General features: G+C 39.8%; 1 protein-coding gene across 1 annotated transcript; it reads right to left on the bottom strand.

The window, feature by feature from the left end:
• Positions 1-1040: 1040 nt before the first annotated feature.
• LOC110582011 (glutathione S-transferase A4-like) lies at positions 1041-12951 on the bottom strand. The gene is made up of 7 exons (XM_044917217.1): positions 12865-12951; positions 8699-8750; positions 7256-7263; positions 6415-6539; positions 2910-2991; positions 2735-2866; positions 1041-1211 (listed from the first exon to the last, which is right to left on the bottom strand). Exons 1-7 carry the CDS (start codon positions 12949-12951, stop codon positions 1041-1043), a joined length of 657 nt encoding a protein of 218 aa, XP_044773152.1.
• Positions 12952-14405: the final 1454 nt, after the last annotated feature.

Here is a 14405-nt window from a genome sequence, read left to right as displayed (position 1 = left end):
TATTAGACTTCCAGTGATAAGTAATTCAATTAAGGGAAGGAAGGAAAGGAAGGGAAAGAGAAAAGGAAAGGAAAAAAGAAAGAAAACCTACCAGTTTAACCAAAAGGAAGGAAGGAAGGAAAGGAAAGAGAGAGACAAAGAAAGAAAGAAAGAAAACCTACCAGTTTAACAAAATAGAAAACCCAGACAAAATCCTTTGATACACTTTAAAAACATTTTACTTTAAAAAATCCCACTTATCCTAATGGTGCTAAAGAGGTTGTTAGCACAAGCAAAGTTGGAAAAAGTGGTTGTCATTGGGGTGCTGTGTGTACTTACTATCAGAGATGATTGAGAAGACCCTTCGGATTTGGATTGACAATTTATACTCATATGATTATGATAAAAAAGTAGAAACTAAATGTGAAGTTGATCATAAAAATATATGCCATATCTGTAAAATACTCTAGTGATTGAAAGTTTAAGAAACTAGGGGCACCAGGGTGGCTCAGTCGGGCTAAGCATCTGCCTTTGGCTCAGGTCATGATCTCAGGGTCCTGGGATCGAGTCCCACGTGGGGCTCCCTGCTCAGCGGGGAGTCTGCTTCTCCCTCTGCCTCTGCCCCTCCCCCCACTCATGTTTTCTCTCTCTCTTGCAAATAAATAAAATCTTCAAAAAATAATAATAAAATCTAAAAAAAAAAGAAAGTTTAAGAAACTAGCTTGAAGCTATGCCATGTCCAGGACTTTTCTCAAACGGGTGTGGAGTGGGTGACAATCCGTATTTGTATATGTGGAGTGTTTTGTTTTTTAAAGAAGTCCTTGATATCCATTGACTTGCTTATGATTTTACTCTTTTGCAATAAGTAGAATGCAGAAGAATATTTGGATGATTCTGATTCATTGGTGTTTTATTGATTTATGGAAAAGGGTTGTCCGATTTACAAAGTATTTGGTAGTTTATTTCCTTTTGTTTGTTATTACCTTATTAAAGTGGCCTTATGATATCTTTCTGGGCACTGCTATGAATGCAAGGTGAAACATTTGAGAACTCTTCACTTGTTAATACTTGGCCACTATAGTGCCCATGTTTTTGAGAAACATGCCACGTTCAAATTGGAATATGTTCTTCACAGTCTCAATGGAGCCTTCATCTAGTGGAGGCTTCCTTTGGCTTCCAGGCTGCAGAAATTTGTGAATTGTGGGAATGTAGCTGATTCTGGCCTTGAATTCCTAAAATGCAGAAGTATACTATCCATGGGAAGAGAATATGGCAAAATAGATAAAATATAAATGATGCATATTTTTGCATGTGACAAAGTGTGTAAAGATTATATTCCTTGTGGTTGGTAGAAACGGGGGATAAAGTGGAATTTTCATACATCATGTGGCATTGCTACATGTAGCGATGCTACCCTTGTACAAAGCAAGTTAGCAATATTTCTCAAGAACCACAAAAATGTTCATAGGCTGTAACCAAGTGACCCCATTTTTCAGATTGCATCCTAATGATACGATCTTAAATGTGGAAAAATGTATACCCATAAAGATGCTGTTGCAACATTATTCATAAAAGCAAAAATTCCAGAGTATTCTGATATATAACTAATAAATAGAAGTCCTTATGTCATAAGGATTTTTCCATGTCGTTATATAATCTTGGAAAGTACACCTTTAGGTGGCTGCATAAAATTCTACCCAATGGATGTGCCTTCATTTATGTAGACCCTTCTCAGGTATTGAATATTTAAGTTGTTTATGATTTTCAGCATTTAAAATAAGGTTATTCTGAGCACAGCCCATGGAATATTATATAATCATGAAAATTTTCAAAAATAGAAGACTGTTGTATCCAAATGAGGCGGACTACATAAAAATACCTAAATATGCTTATAACATAAGCATATTTTTAAAAGGTTAGGAAGGGGGGCGCCTGGGTGGCTCAGTCGGTTAAGCGTCTGCCTTCGGCTCAGATCATGATGCCAGGGTCCTGGGATCGAGCCCCACATCGGGCTCCCTGCTCAGCAGGGAGCCTGCTTCTCCCCCTGCTTGTTCTCTCTCTCTCCCCCTCTCTCTGACAAATAAATAAATAAAATCTTAAAAAAAATTTTAAAAAAATAAAAGGTTAGCAAGGAATCCACCAACATAGCAAAGTGTTTTAGAACTCAGGCCACAGAATCAGTCAGGCCGAGGATTTCGTCCCGGTCCCATCACCTGCCGACGTGTGACTTGAGGGAAAGTCATTTAACCTCTTGGAGTCTTTACCTTTTCACTTTGAGGATGGAATAACATCAATGCAGTAATGTGCCTTCAGTGCTTGGTACAATGCTTGGCACCTAATAGGAGTATAGTTGATGGCTATGGTTATTGTTAAATAATGGCTCTGTGAGGGTGATACCTTAAATCTTTTCCCGTCATTTTACTGAGGTTCTGCTACATTCAGGGCAAAACCTTTGAGACTGAAGGCCTGCCAGAAGTCAGCCTCGGATCCCCATGCTGGTCCAGATGAAGCCTCGTCTGCTTTCCTATGCCCCCTTATTTTTAAATTTACTACCTTATATTGAGGTTATCTGTCGATGTGCTTATCTCGCCCACTAGGTATGTTCCTTGAGGGCATCTTTGTATCTTTAGCACAGGTCTTGGCATAAAGAAGCTAGGAGGGTCTTCAATAATAATGAATGACTGGTTGAAAGAATAAGTGAATGATACAAATTCGTCCTTCTGCAGTTCCTGGGAGTTAATATGGATAGCATTACCTGTAGCAGAGGGAAACCTGCGAGGACACTGGGTTTGCACTCTTCAGCCATTAAGATGACTTCAAGGAGCTGTATATCGGCCCAGCTCAGCTGATCGCCCACAAGGAAATCTTGCCCGTGGTCTCTTAGAGCCTGCATGACAGTTGAGAAGAAGGTAGAGGATTCAGGGGCATACCCAGCAGATAAAGTCAGGGTGATTTAGCAGAAAGTCTTCTAGAAGTTTAGAGACCTGGCTCCTAATCTTGGGCGTTGGCCAGCTGTGTGAGCACATATAAATCCCATCTCTGAGGGCTTCAGTTTGTTCATCAAAAGAGGTGGGATAGCCTGGATCCTCCTGAGTATCCTGAACGCTGGAAACAGCCTGATCTCACACACCTTTGTCTTCTTTTCATTACATCCCCTGCACCTATTCTATGAACGTTTATAGAATAATTTTACCCCCATAGCCTGGATTGGTGGTCCTCCTGGGCTGGGATGATAATGCTCTCCTCACACCGTCTCAGGTCAGGATCCTTATTAGGATGCTGCTCTATGTGGGAGAACATCGTTCTCACAGGGACCCACACCTTCTACAAGCAGATTTTCTTCTAATAGGGCTCTGACTTATAGGTCACTTTGAGTCAAAATCAACTGAAAATAAAAGGTTGGAGAAGAAGGTCACTACGGTATTGTCTAGCGCTCAAACTCTCTGATTTTGTGATGCTTGGACACGGGATCAGGAGTTAGACCAGAGTGTAGGCCCTAGTGTGATTAGTTGTATGACATCAGGCAAGTTACCTTGCTTCTTTAAGCTCTGGTTGCTTCGTCTGCAAAATGGGGATAACAATGGCACACCTTTCATGGAGTTATGAAGATGATGTGGGATCATGCATGCAAAATGCATGGCAGTGCTTAGCACATAGTAAGCACTTAGCAGAAATGAACCATCAGATGATTAGCTCTGTTTTGGTGGTGATGATGATGTTGATACTATTTTTAGCCACAAGAAAAGTCTTCTTCATAGTATCTCACAACAAAAACTTAAGTCACTGGGTGACTTATAGTGATGTTAAACATTCATTCCATTGTCTATATTAATAAAACTATAAGAAAAAAATTGCTTAAATTATATGCTAATTATAATGGAATAGATTATCTTTTAATTTCGAAGGAATGATACCAAGAAAGCCTGAGGTATAGAATATTCATATTTTGATTCACCTTCCATCTTGGACCAAGGGGACTGATACCTCACTAAATGTAATTAGTGGAAAAGTATAACCTAGGAAGTTAGAGAATCTATAACCTACATTAAATACATAAATATAAGGGGCGCCTGGGTGGCTCAGTCGTTAAGCGTCTGCCTTCGGCTCAGGTCATGATCCCAGGGTCCTGGGATTGAGCCCCACATCGGGCTCCCTGCTCTGTGGGAAGCCTGCTTCTCCCTCTCCCACTCCCCCTGCTTGTGCTCTCTCACTCTCTCCCTCTGTCAAATAAATAAATAGAATCTTTTAAAAATAAAAAATAAGTACATAAATATCAATCCATATGATTAGGCTATAAAATTGTTGATATGATAAATATATTCAAATGTATGTACTAAATCATTCAATTAGAACCATTGTTACTCAACCTAGAAAGGATGGATTAAACCAGCATTGCTGGTGGGTTTGGAAAACTGATATCTCATTTTTACCAAACCCTTAACATTTTTCATGATCCTTTCATATATTGACTGATATAATGAACACATCTTGACCTTGAGGTCAAGAGCACTGATAACCAAAGAAGTCATCCAACCCTGTGTTAGGGCTGGCACTAAGTATTTGCTTAAAGCTCAAGTTTCTCAGACATTATTTTCAGCTGTTAAAAATGCAGAGACAGATGAAAAATAGTACTATTTTTGGAACAATTGTTTTCTTAACATTTTGAATATTGTATAGAATTCTGATAAGCCTTATAAAGTACCCTGAGCCCTGGTACTATCCAGTGTATTTTAGAAGTAATATCCATCCTTTCCCCTCACTCTACCTCTCTAATTAGTGTGGGATTTTTCCTTCCTAGAATCCTCTTTTTGGGGGTGCCTCGGTGGCTCAGTTGGTTAAGCGACTGCCTTCGGCTCAGGTCATGATCCTGGAGTCCCTGGATCGAGTCCCACATCGGGCTCCCTGCTCAGCAGGGAGTCTGCTTCTCCCTCTGACCCTCTTCCCTCTCGTGCTCTCTGTCTCTCATTCTCTCTCTCTAAAAACAAAAAAACAAAAAAACATGGTGGGGTGGGGCACCTGGGTGGCTCAGTTGGTTGGGCGACTGCCTTCGGCTCGGGTCATGATCCTGGAGTCCCGGGATCGAGTCCCGCATCGGGCTCCCTGCTCGGCGGGGAGTCTGCTTCTCCCTCTGCCCCTCCCCCCTCTCATGTGCTTGCTCTCTCTCATTCTCTCTCTCAAATAAATAAATAAATAAATCTTAAAAAAAATAAAAATAAAAATAAAAATAAAAAATAAATAAAACAAAAACAAAAACAAAAGAATAGGGCGCCTGGGTGGCTCAGTCGGTTGAGCGACTGCCTTCGGCTCAGGTCATGATCCTGGAGTCCCTGGATAGAGTCCCGCATCGGGCTCCCTGCTCGGCAGGGAGCCTGCTTCTCCCTCTGACCCTCCCCCCTCTCATGTGCTCTCTCTCTCTCTCATTCTGTCTCAAATAAATAAAATCTTTAAAAAAATAATAATAATAAAAAAATAAACGCAGAAGGAATGATAGCACCAATGGCTGTTAATATCATAAAGAATAGACAAGCAGACATTTTTTGCTTCCTGATTTTGGAATGCGCCAATATCTATGAGATAGTCTTGCAAAAACCACTAGAATTTGAGTCTGTTAAAACCTCTGTATCTAACAACCAATTGACAGGAAATAGAGACAGAGGAATGTGTTAAGCTACACTGCAGGGATGCAATCAGCAGAAATTTGGCAATTAGAGTCTGTTAGAAAGCAAGACAAAGCTTATGTTAAGATTTAAAAATACAAGATCTATTTCAAAAATTTTACTGCATTAAAAATTTTAAAGTTCAGTTTCTGAAAATAAATGTATTCTTTAAAACAATGAGAAATTTATTTAAAACACACCTCCTTTGGTAAAAATGGACTATTTGTTGGTTACTGACTAAGGGTTTTCTAACTCTGTGCAATAATTTGCCATTGAGGGTTGCTGTTTTAACATTCTAAGACAAGACAATGTTTTGCTGGTTTGTAGACAGGTCTGCCCATTGCAAAAGGACAAGTGTGTATGTGAGAATTAAGAATGTCTGGGACCCTGGGGCGGGGGACTATCTGGTGTGCCAGAGCCTAAGGAGGTGGTTTCCAAAGGCTACTTCCTGAATCAATTTCACAGGGTCATGCTCCCAAATTTGTTCTTGTGATTTACCCTGTGCTTTACTCCCACCTAGTGGAGGGAAACACAGATTTCACAAGAAAGAGGCAGAAAATGAAATAAACTGTAATTGGCCATGAATTGGTAATTGTTGAAAGTAAATGTGTACACCGGGCTTATTTTACCATTCTCTCTCCTTTGATGTGCATTAGATTTTTCCATAAGAAGTTAAAAAACAAGAAAAGAATTTTCAGTGAATCTATCAAGAACTACATACGATTGCTAACATGACTAAAGGTTAGATTTTGTTTAAGTAAGAAATAATTGCTGTTACCAGGCTTGTTCCTGCAGGTTCCTTCCATACAAGTCGTATTTTGCAGCTAGGTATCTTAGGATAGCTCTGGTTTCTACCAAATTCATCCCATTGATTTCAACCATGGGCACTTGTTCATACATCAGGTTCCACCTTTAAATATACAAAGGAAAGTTGGGTTCTGTACTGTCCCTGATGGTAGTAACTGAGTCTTCTTTAACTCTTAAGGTGCTATAAAATGGGACTACGTAATTAAATATGATTAAAATATTTTAGAGACTAATCCCAAAGCAGGAATATGTATGCATTTATTCGCAGAAAGATGTGCAGAGTGCAAGACTTGAGGCTGAGTCCTCTGGGAGATACGACAAAGTGCAGACACAGAAGCTTTCTTTCTGGCCAAGAATGTCCCTTTCTCATCACTTATTCTCCATTCCTGTGGCCACCCCGCTGGCTAGACTCTCTTTCCCTCTGAACCATCGTGATAATGACCTAGCTGTTAACTCAGCCCTCAGATGGGCCCTCCTTTTTTTTTTTAATTAAGCTTTTTAATTTTAATTCCAGGACAGTTAACGTACAGTGTTCTATTAGTTCCAGGCATACAATATAGTGATTCAACAATTCTATGTATCTTACGCAGCGCTCATCACTGTTAAGTGTGATCTTAATCCCCTTCACCTATTTCAGCCATTTCCACCTCCCCCCCACCCCCACCTCCCAGTTTGTTCTCTATAGAGTTAAGAGTCTGCTTTTTGGCTTGTGTCTTGTTTTCTTTGTTCATTTGTTTTGTTTCTTGAATTCCACATATGAGTGAAATCATATGATATTTGTCTTTCTCTGACTGGCTTATTTTGCTTAGCATTATACCCTCTAGGCCGGTCCATGTCATTGCAAATGACAAGATTTTCTTCTTTTTTTGGCTGGGTGATATTCCATGATATGTATATACCACATCTTCTTTATCCATTCATTTATTGATGGAAACCTGGGCTGCTTCCATCATTTGGCTATTGTAAATAATGCTGCGATAAACACAGGGTGCATATATCTCTTCAAATTACCGTTTTCATAATCTTTGGGCCACTACCCAAATAGTGGGATTACTGGATCATAGGGTAGCTCTATTTTCAACTTTCTGAGGAAACTTCATACTGTTTTCCACAGTGGCTGCACCAGTTTGCATTCCCACCCACAGTGCACGAGGGTTCCTTTTTCTCCACATCCTCACCAACACCTGTTGTTTCTTGTGTTTTTTATTTTAGCCATTCTGACAGGTGTGAGGTGGTATCTCATCGTGGTTTTGATTTGCATTTCCCTGATGACGAGTGATGCTGAGCAGACGGGCCCTTCTTATCTACTCCACATGCACTGCCTGGTTGTTTTCCCGGAGTCAGTCACTGGGCTTAAACCTTTCCATTACTCCTCTTTGCTTACAAGACAATAATATTTAACCTCAACCTGGAATTCGAAGCACTCCTTGACATTTGCCTCCATGTACTTTCGGGACGTTATTCCACACCACTCTCCTATGTGAACCAGAGTCCCAGTGGCCTCCCATCAGAGAGACAGCTCTTTGTTTTGGGCTTACTTTTTCAGTCTTCCAGGAAGTCTTTGCATTACACAACAGAGACTTGAGAGGGCAATGGTTTAATTTAAAAGAATTCTACTCTCTCTGCCTCATCTTCCCTCCTTCTCTCCCTCCCCCCATCAGTCAGTCTGACTCTTCCTCAGAAGGGCAACAGTAAGGATGGCACTTTTCCCACTTTTCCTTAAGTTAAGCCAGTTCTCTGGACTGATTCCATGGCAAGAACATCCTGGTTTTTCTGCACTTGCCACCAGGTTTAACTGTCAGGACATTTTCTGCTCCCTAATTGCATCTCTCAGGATCCAGCTGGGAGACAGAACCATACTGGTTTCTTTAACCATACCAAGTTACAAAGAAGATAACTAGGTCCTGGAGCACTGAGAGGCAACAAAAAGACAGTACAGTATCATGAAGGTGACAAATGCAGAAAGTATCATCCCTAGGGCTGAGGAAACAAGGAGATGGTGCTGAAATTATTACAATTTAGAAGCTGGGGGGGCTCCTCCCACTTTGAACACTCATATGCTTGTTGCAAGATCCAAGTACTGCCTTCCTGACATAGAGATTTCGATAGATACTGCCTACCTAATCTTCTTGGCTCTTAGAATGTGTGTGTCTGTGTGTGCACGCGTGCACACGCATGCGTGGCTCTCAGAGATGGAGAGACCATCTATCTCATCCTTGGTCTAATGCAGCATGATGCAAGGCTTTTTTTCTCACCTTGGATCAATTTCTCAAATTCCTCACGTGTTTCAAAAAGTTCTTCTTCAAACTAAAGAATGAAACAATACAAGAATATGTTGTTATCATTTTTACTGTTGTTATTTCTTTTGATATCGTGGGAAAAGAGTGAAATGGAAATAAAAGTTCTAACCACCAAGGAAACCAATATTTCAACTAGTTATTGAACGCATGCTGGCCTTTTCTGGGTTCAATGAACCTAAGGACTCTTTTTTTGTTTGTTTGTTTTTAAAGATTTTATTTGTTTGACAGAGAGAGAGAGACAGCGAGAGAGGGAACACAAGCAGGGGGGAGTGGGAGAGGGAGAAGCAGGCTTCCCGCCGAGCAGGGAGCCCCATGAGGGGCTCGATCCCATGACCCTGGGACTATGACCTGAGCTGAAGGCAGACGCTTAACGACTGAGCCACCCAGGCGCCCCTAGGGACGTTTTTATATAAAACCAAAACTGAATTCAGTTGACCGAGTAACATGGATACCTCCTGTTGTGTGGATGGAGCCTTCCAGGTAGACTTTCCAGATGACAATCTGAAATCTAGTACTCCCCTTCATTGGCTCAGACAAGTTACTCTCTTTTCATTTCAGTTTCCTAATGTATGAAAATGAAGCTAAAGCTACTCACGATGTTGTCATGATGGCTAAAAGAGATCCCATCAAAGGAAGACTAACTCTCATGTTTGGCTCAATATTGCCCGTTGTTACTGTTTTCCTCAGAACTTTCCCTCGGGTGGTGTTGGCTGTCCCTCATTTCCAGTGTTCAACAACAAGCAAATGTTAGTTTGATCATTCTATTATATATTCTCTTTTTAAACCCAAGAGGCTTAGACACAGGAAAATTAAATCGCAGCAAATCTAAGGAACTACGTGGTAGCAATCGAACAATACCACTGAATGAACTCAAAAGACATTTGGGGCATTAAGGAAACATGAATCGAGGTGTAGTTTATTTCTTGGGGTTTTCAAAATTTTTTTGCTTGTCTTAGATTTCTGTTTTATTGTTAGATTGTTACCAGTTAGCTTCTGGATACTTTGTCTCTAAAATACATCCACAGTTTGAACATTTTGTATTTGTGCATTTTGTACAGTACAATTTTAATATAAAATTTAAACACAATGAGTTTTCTGTATTATTTCCATCATTATTAGAGATGGAAAACCCCAACATGTAATTGGAAAACAGTATTTTCCCCAAAGATTCTATTCTATCCCATTGTCACAAAAATAATTTTTAAATTTTACATTTACAATTAGGAATGATAAAAAATATTAAGAAAAGACACTGATAACATGGTTCCCTGGTGGTGTTCCTGAATATTTAATGTTAAACCGAGATGTCAGATCACCCTCATTCCTAAACCTTGAAGACCAGCATTAACTACAATTATTGGTGCTCTTCTTCTCCAAGCCTTCCTGTGATGCTTATGAAGCCCAGAGAGGTTAAGTGACTTGCCTAAAGTCCCTCAGCTAAAAGGTGGAAGAACCAGGGCTAGAATCCCTTTTCTCCAAATCCACTACATTTTAGATACTATCATTTTGCTAAATATGTAATTTGTATTTCAATAATCTTTATAGGAAGAAGTCATTCCAAAGTTGACATCAAATATGAGAATATAGATAGGGATAACCAAGGTATAAAACAACGCTTCCCAAAAAGCATTTTTCCTAAATTTGAAGATTACTTATGACATTCATGTAGTGTGATGGGGTAAAAAAAAGTATATATTTATGATTTCAATTTCTTCTCAAATTTCTCAGGTCAGGTACTCCAGGGTAACTTTTACTATCTGCTTTGGCCGGGCTCTAAGAGCTCAGAGTGTGGAGCTCAAACTCCAGTTCCAACCAGGGTGTTACCAGGTCAATCCCTGAGAGCAGCTTGGGCAGAGGGCAGCATGCAGGAGCTCATAGTCTGGGTGTGGCCATAGACCAGCACGGGATACAGCAAAATTCCTCAGACTACATAATGTCTGAGGAATTTTCTGGTAAGTTTAGACTGAGTTTGACCAGATCACACAGCAAGGGTCTCCACCTGAACATTTTTGTTTTTAATGGTGTGTTTTCTTCAATGATACCTTTTGCTTGAAGGCTTACTGTGCGAGGGGCCCTGGGCTCTAAGGATACACGAAGCACGGCCATTTTAGCAAAGTCATGTATGCTAGAGCATGAGGACTTAACTTTTGAAAATTTGCTATGACTCACATCAAAAGGAAAAGTCAGGCACAGAAGGTCAATATTGCTATAGAATTTTCTTCTAACTCTGACAAGCTACAATGATACCAACCCTGAATATAAAAACTGTGATGAGTCAGAAGACCCGGGAAGGAGTTTCATGTGGCTCAGAGGGTAGAATTGGCCATTTATTGTTTTGAAAAAATTAGATCATTGGAAGAAGAAATAACAAGTTCAAATTTTTTTTTTAATCACATACTAAAAAATAGTGCCCCATCCAAAGGAATTGGAATGTTTTTGATAGGTGGGCTTTGGGTTCACATTGTCTCCTGTGTATTTTACCATATTTTATCTAGATCTAATGCTAATGCAACAATACATAAAAATTGAGATTTAAAAAATAATTATAAAGGAATGACCCTGATTCCCCACCCCCTTCATTTCTTCATCTGTCATTTATCCATCTCAATATGGATGGATCTCAAAGACATAATATTGAGTGTAAGGAGGAAAATATAGAATGATTCACAAAGGGAACCACTTATATAAATTATTTCAAAAGGTGCACAAGTCAATGGTTGGTGAGCACACACATAAATGCAAAAATATAAAGGCTGGACTAACTGGATAGGGGTTAGTTAAGTGGACATGGGGATGATGGTCCAACTAAATTTTAGCCGTATCTGTTAAGGTTTTATTTTTAAAAGACGATTATATTAATATATTACTTAAAAAAATATTTTTTTAAGACTGAAGGCAAATATGACAAAATAATAATAATTGCTCATTCCATAGTGGCATCATGTTCGTTTATTATTACATTCTTTATACTTTACGTATTTTCAAAATTTTAATTTAAAATTTAAAAAATTCATAACAAAAGAATTTTTGAAAAAAAGTGATGATGAACTTTTCACAAGGATTTGTTGCTTTATTATAGCAGAAATTCTTAACCTGGGGTCCTAGGATACAATTGTGTACTTCGCGGCTTCTTGGATCCCCTATAATTATATGCTTTTTCCTGGGAAGCAGCTTCATAGGTTTCTTCAGATTCTAGTCTAAAACATCTGTTCTCTTCCCCTAAAATGTCTTCAAGCCTCTCTACCACCAGATACCATAAAATGGTATGTTTCACAAAATATTTGAATAATAAACCGTGTTCTAAGCTGCATTCATATAAGGTATCTGCATTCCTAGTGAACAAATGAATGTTAGTCTTCTGACAGGGCCCAAACAGAATGTAGAGCATCCTAACAAGTATCAAGTGAATGGAGTTACTTGCTATTTGCATGTTAAACCATGTAAATGTGAAGAGAACTCCCTGCTCTTTCATCTTTGGATCCAAGAGACCACTTAGGAGTGACTAGAAAAAAAAAATTCTGTGTGGCTTACAGAAGAGGCGAATTGCTTTATATTCACAGTGAATTGTATACAGATACAAATATTTATCTTTGAAAGGTCAGTATAAACTTCAATAGCAGCTTTTAAGTATGTTGAGAATAGAATTTTTTTAATTCATTAAAGTATAGGATAGTTATATTTTTGGTAATGAATAATATGTTCTTACATCAGTATCTGAGACCCTTCTGTGTATTTAAAGAAAACTACCTGTTTCTCGATATTCATGAGACAAATGTAGTTAAACAAATCCAACACTTGTCTGACAAGGATGAAATGAAAAGAAGCTATTTGGTAAAATGAGTCCCTTCCTTCCTTCCTTGCCTCCTTCCTCCCTCCCTTCCTTTCTTCATTAGTCATTATTTGCTTCACCTTGGGTCAGCTCAGTACCAACAACCAGTTTCCATGATACTTGAGTGCTTATTTAAAAGAACTAACTAATTCACTCACATCCCAGTATCTAAAGAGCAGGTGGCAAAATCGGCTTTTTGTTCAGGAATCATAGGAGTTTCCCACATCTGCTCCCTAAGTAAGTGCTCAACGACCCCATGATGAAAATAATACAAATAAATCCAGCATCTTACCTCTACTCCTGCTGCGGCCAGGAACCACCGAATGGACTCCATTCGGCCTCGTCCATTGAAGTAGTGAAGCTTGGGCTTCCTCGCCATTCCTAAGGATTCCTGCAAATCAACAGAAAGAGACTGATGAAGACTCTTCTGCACAGAGAACAAGAGGGAGAGAAATACAAATGTACAGAGCAGTGCAAAGTTAACCAGAAAGCTCTGGACTTGTGCCCAGAATCAAAGCTGTTCTTCAGCCCCAAGGCTGCCTGGGTTCTGTGTTCTGTGTTCTGTCTCACAAGTGGAGTTTATCATCACAAATTGGTGTTCCCAACACTGAATTGAATAACTGATACATTTTTAAAAATAGATAGAGGACAAGTGAGGAAGCCAGACAGATGGAAGGAATTAAAAAATAAGACACTGACCAGCTTTTCCTCCTGTAGCAGGTGATGAGCTTCTAGCATTCCAATCTCTTTCCTTTCTATCTATACAGATCCTCCTCCCCTCTCCTGCCAGCACAGCCCAGACTGGCAAAACTGGGTGAGATTAGGGGAGGCTGATGCTTTTCACTTTCCAAATTAATCTCGGTACTTTAATTCAGGTGTCCTCTGAAGCCTGCAGACAGGATTCAAGAAGATTTTCAATGACTCATTAGGATTTAAAGCAAAAGTGCGGAGTTAGGCACAGTGGGTCTTTTCACGCTTTCTTTTTCCTCTGAAAATGAAAACATCTTTTTTAGAAGCATAACCCTTGTTCACCTTGAAGAAGTTAAAGTAGTGGAGAAATTAAAACCCCATCCACACCACCCCAAGATAACCTCTGAGGCTTATGGGGCATGAGGGGGTGGCTTGGTGGGGTGACAGGCTCTGGACATTCAAAAGTAGCTTGAGGTCCCTGGAGAGGTGGGTCCCTGGAAGCAGGGGACGCTATGTGGAGAGGTGGGAGTGGCCTCATGCTATGAATGGGACCTAATTTATTTTGCAGCATATCACCTGGCTCACTTTTTAAAACAGCAATTCTACACATTAAGAGCTCAGGAGAATAAGTGAAGAAAAAAGGTTAGATTGAGGATATTATCATTTTGAAAACCAGGATGAAAAAAAAAAGTGACCTAGACCTATGGTTTTTCAGCCCCCTATGTGGTACCTATTAGAATCACCCTATTAGGGGCTTAAAACACACACAGGTGCACAAGTGCGCATGCACGTTCTCTCTCTCTCTCTCTCTCTCTCTTCTCCCGACCCCTGCCTGGGTCCCACATTGATTTGGGAAAGGACTCTGGCATGAGTGTTTTTTAGAATCTCTCTAGGTGATTCCAACATGCAGTCAGCATTAAGAACCACTGATCTGGACGATGGTTATATCAATAGCTGCTAAAACTACTAATAGAGATCCCTAGAATGGAAAGGTCAGGCTGACCACTCCACACACCTAACATCACTAAAAGTGGGACAACCAGACATGACAATCCTCCCAATGTGATGCAGGAGAAGTGTACAGCACTGCCTTGAAGGATTCTTGCCAAAACAACTGACCAGGAATTCAATCAAGCCTCAAGA

This window comes from Neomonachus schauinslandi, chromosome 8 (assembly GCF_002201575.2).
Source record: "Neomonachus schauinslandi chromosome 8, ASM220157v2, whole genome shotgun sequence".
Taxonomy (NCBI): domain Eukaryota; kingdom Metazoa; phylum Chordata; class Mammalia; order Carnivora; family Phocidae; genus Neomonachus; species Neomonachus schauinslandi.
Note: the sequence above shows the minus strand (reverse complement) of the source record. Positions and strands in the feature narration are given on the sequence as shown.

What these genes read in the sequence shown, in the direction of transcription:
- LOC110582011 (XM_044917217.1), bottom strand. Translation starts at nt 12,951, where the DNA reads ATGGCGAGGAAGCCCAAGCTTCACTACTTCAATGGACGAGGCCGAATG. An exon ending in TGGCCGCAGCAGGAGTAGAG is followed by an intron (nt 8,751 to 12,864) that starts GTAAGATGCTGG and finishes TTCATTCTTTAG; the next exon opens with TTTGAAGAAGAACTTTTTGA. An exon ending in CAGGTTTCCCTCTGCTACAG is followed by an intron (nt 1,212 to 2,734) that starts GTAATGCTATCC and finishes TCTGCATTTTAG; the next exon opens with GAATTCAAGGCCAGAATCAG.